The sequence below is a fragment of the Plutella xylostella genome, chromosome 21 (assembly GCF_932276165.1).
Source record: "Plutella xylostella chromosome 21, ilPluXylo3.1, whole genome shotgun sequence".
Classification (NCBI taxonomy): Eukaryota; Metazoa; Arthropoda; class Insecta; order Lepidoptera; family Plutellidae; genus Plutella; species Plutella xylostella.
In genome coordinates this window covers 1,925,464-1,927,086 of record NC_064001.1, presented here as the reverse complement: position 1 = coordinate 1,927,086, position 1,623 = coordinate 1,925,464, and the positions used below count along the sequence as shown (strand labels likewise).

Genomic DNA, 1,623 nt, shown 5'->3' with positions numbered 1-1,623 from the left:
TGAGGAAAAATAAGCGAAATAGATAATTACCACTAGACTCAACTACATATTTTATCTTAACAACACTTTCTACGGTATAATAATTGAGATATCATTGGATATTACACTTGTGAATTATGACTAATCGTGTTTCACTGCACTACAAAGATGAGGTATTTGTTGATACTGATAGTAAGGAATCACCTTTTAGATAATATTTTCACATATAATAAATACATGTGTTCTCGTATGTTTGTTTGATACAGAAAAAAAAACCTGCATTAAGAGAAAATACGGATATACCGCAGATTTTTATTAATTTATTTATTTTACTGAAGCCAAACAAAATTAGGTAACTAATTAATTTTTTTCATTTAAAAAAATATATAGGTACATATTAGGAATTTATTTTAGTTGTGAAAGCCGCGAATAAACACATACCAAAAATAGCTCAGGTATACCTGGTTTTATAAAACAGGCATGAACACACAACTAACTGATTAATTTGGTATCAGTTTTACTAAAACAGTGCTCAGGAAATCAAAAAATCAAATGAAAAATATATACAAAACAATGAATGCTGTGAACTTTGTTCTCCTGGCAGTGACGGCGCTTGCGGCTTCATCGTCCGCCGACTGCGACGCCTGTCTCCAAAGCATCTGCTACAACAAGTCCATCGTCTTGAAGAACACCGACATCCATGGAGGAATAGACGTCTACCGAAAAACAAACACCCTGTACTTCCAGTACAGCAACAACTACGTCAATGCGGGCGTCGGCCTCGACAACGGTAAGATTACCAGGATCCCTGACATTGACTTCCCGCTCACCTCATGCAGGGCGGTGGACCAACAGACGGGCCAGGTGTTCCTCGGTACCACAAGGGGACTCTACGAATACAACCCTGCAACGGACACGTCGCGATTTCTCGGCCTGAAGAGCGAAACAATATGGCTGATGCAGCATAATAAGAAACTCTACTATTCCAAATTACCCTATGGCATGTGCACAGTGGACAGAGACTACAACTGGGAATGCATAAGAGCGTTGAGATACGTTGAAATCGACGATTTCGTGGTTGATAAGAAAGATGACATTTACTACCGAAGCGGCAGCAAACACTATCGCCTTGCGAATAACAGCGATGTATCGGAGTATCTGTTCACGCACAGGTTTGCCAAATTAGCAGTGGATAAAAATGGTGAATTATACACGTCGATTTTCAGAAACTTATCCAAACTGAATTACGAAAGTGATGATTTTGAGCCTATTGGCAGTGTAAAGAAGGTTAATATGTTTGAGTATGTGTTTGATAGCAACCACCACATTGTATTTCACGATATTCAATCGTCACCAGCGAGTATTTTAAAATTAGTCCCTAATGGCACATGTTAAGGAAACTAATAGACTTAACAGAAAATAAAATATGTTATATTACTTAAATAAAATATTTTTTTAAAGAATTTGAAAAAGTTTTTCGTACTGACACCCTGATTCAAAATATTATGAACCAAATAAACTACAGCTAAAATACTTTTTGCTAGTATGTATTTCATAGGCTCTTATGTTTTATTTTAAAACCTAGTTTTTAAATAAATTTAATTAAAAAAGACACACTAAAGGGTCACTTTTACCAAACGCTAA

The 1,623-nt window shown here is 36.0% G+C and overlaps 1 protein-coding gene across 1 annotated transcript; it reads left to right on the top strand.

The window, feature by feature from the left end:
* The first annotated feature begins 470 nt into the window (after window positions 1–470).
* On the top strand, window positions 471–1,389 carry LOC119693137. The gene has a single exon (XM_048628418.1). It carries the CDS (start codon window positions 532–534, stop codon window positions 1,372–1,374), a length of 843 nt encoding a protein of 280 aa, XP_048484375.1. The 5' UTR covers window positions 471–531; the 3' UTR covers window positions 1,375–1,389.
* The last annotated feature ends 234 nt before the right edge of the window (window positions 1,390–1,623 follow it).

Coding starts and splice junctions, on each gene's coding strand:
- LOC119693137 (XM_048628418.1), top strand. CDS start 532: ATGAAAAATATATACAAAACAATGAATGCTGTGAACTTTGTTCTCCTG.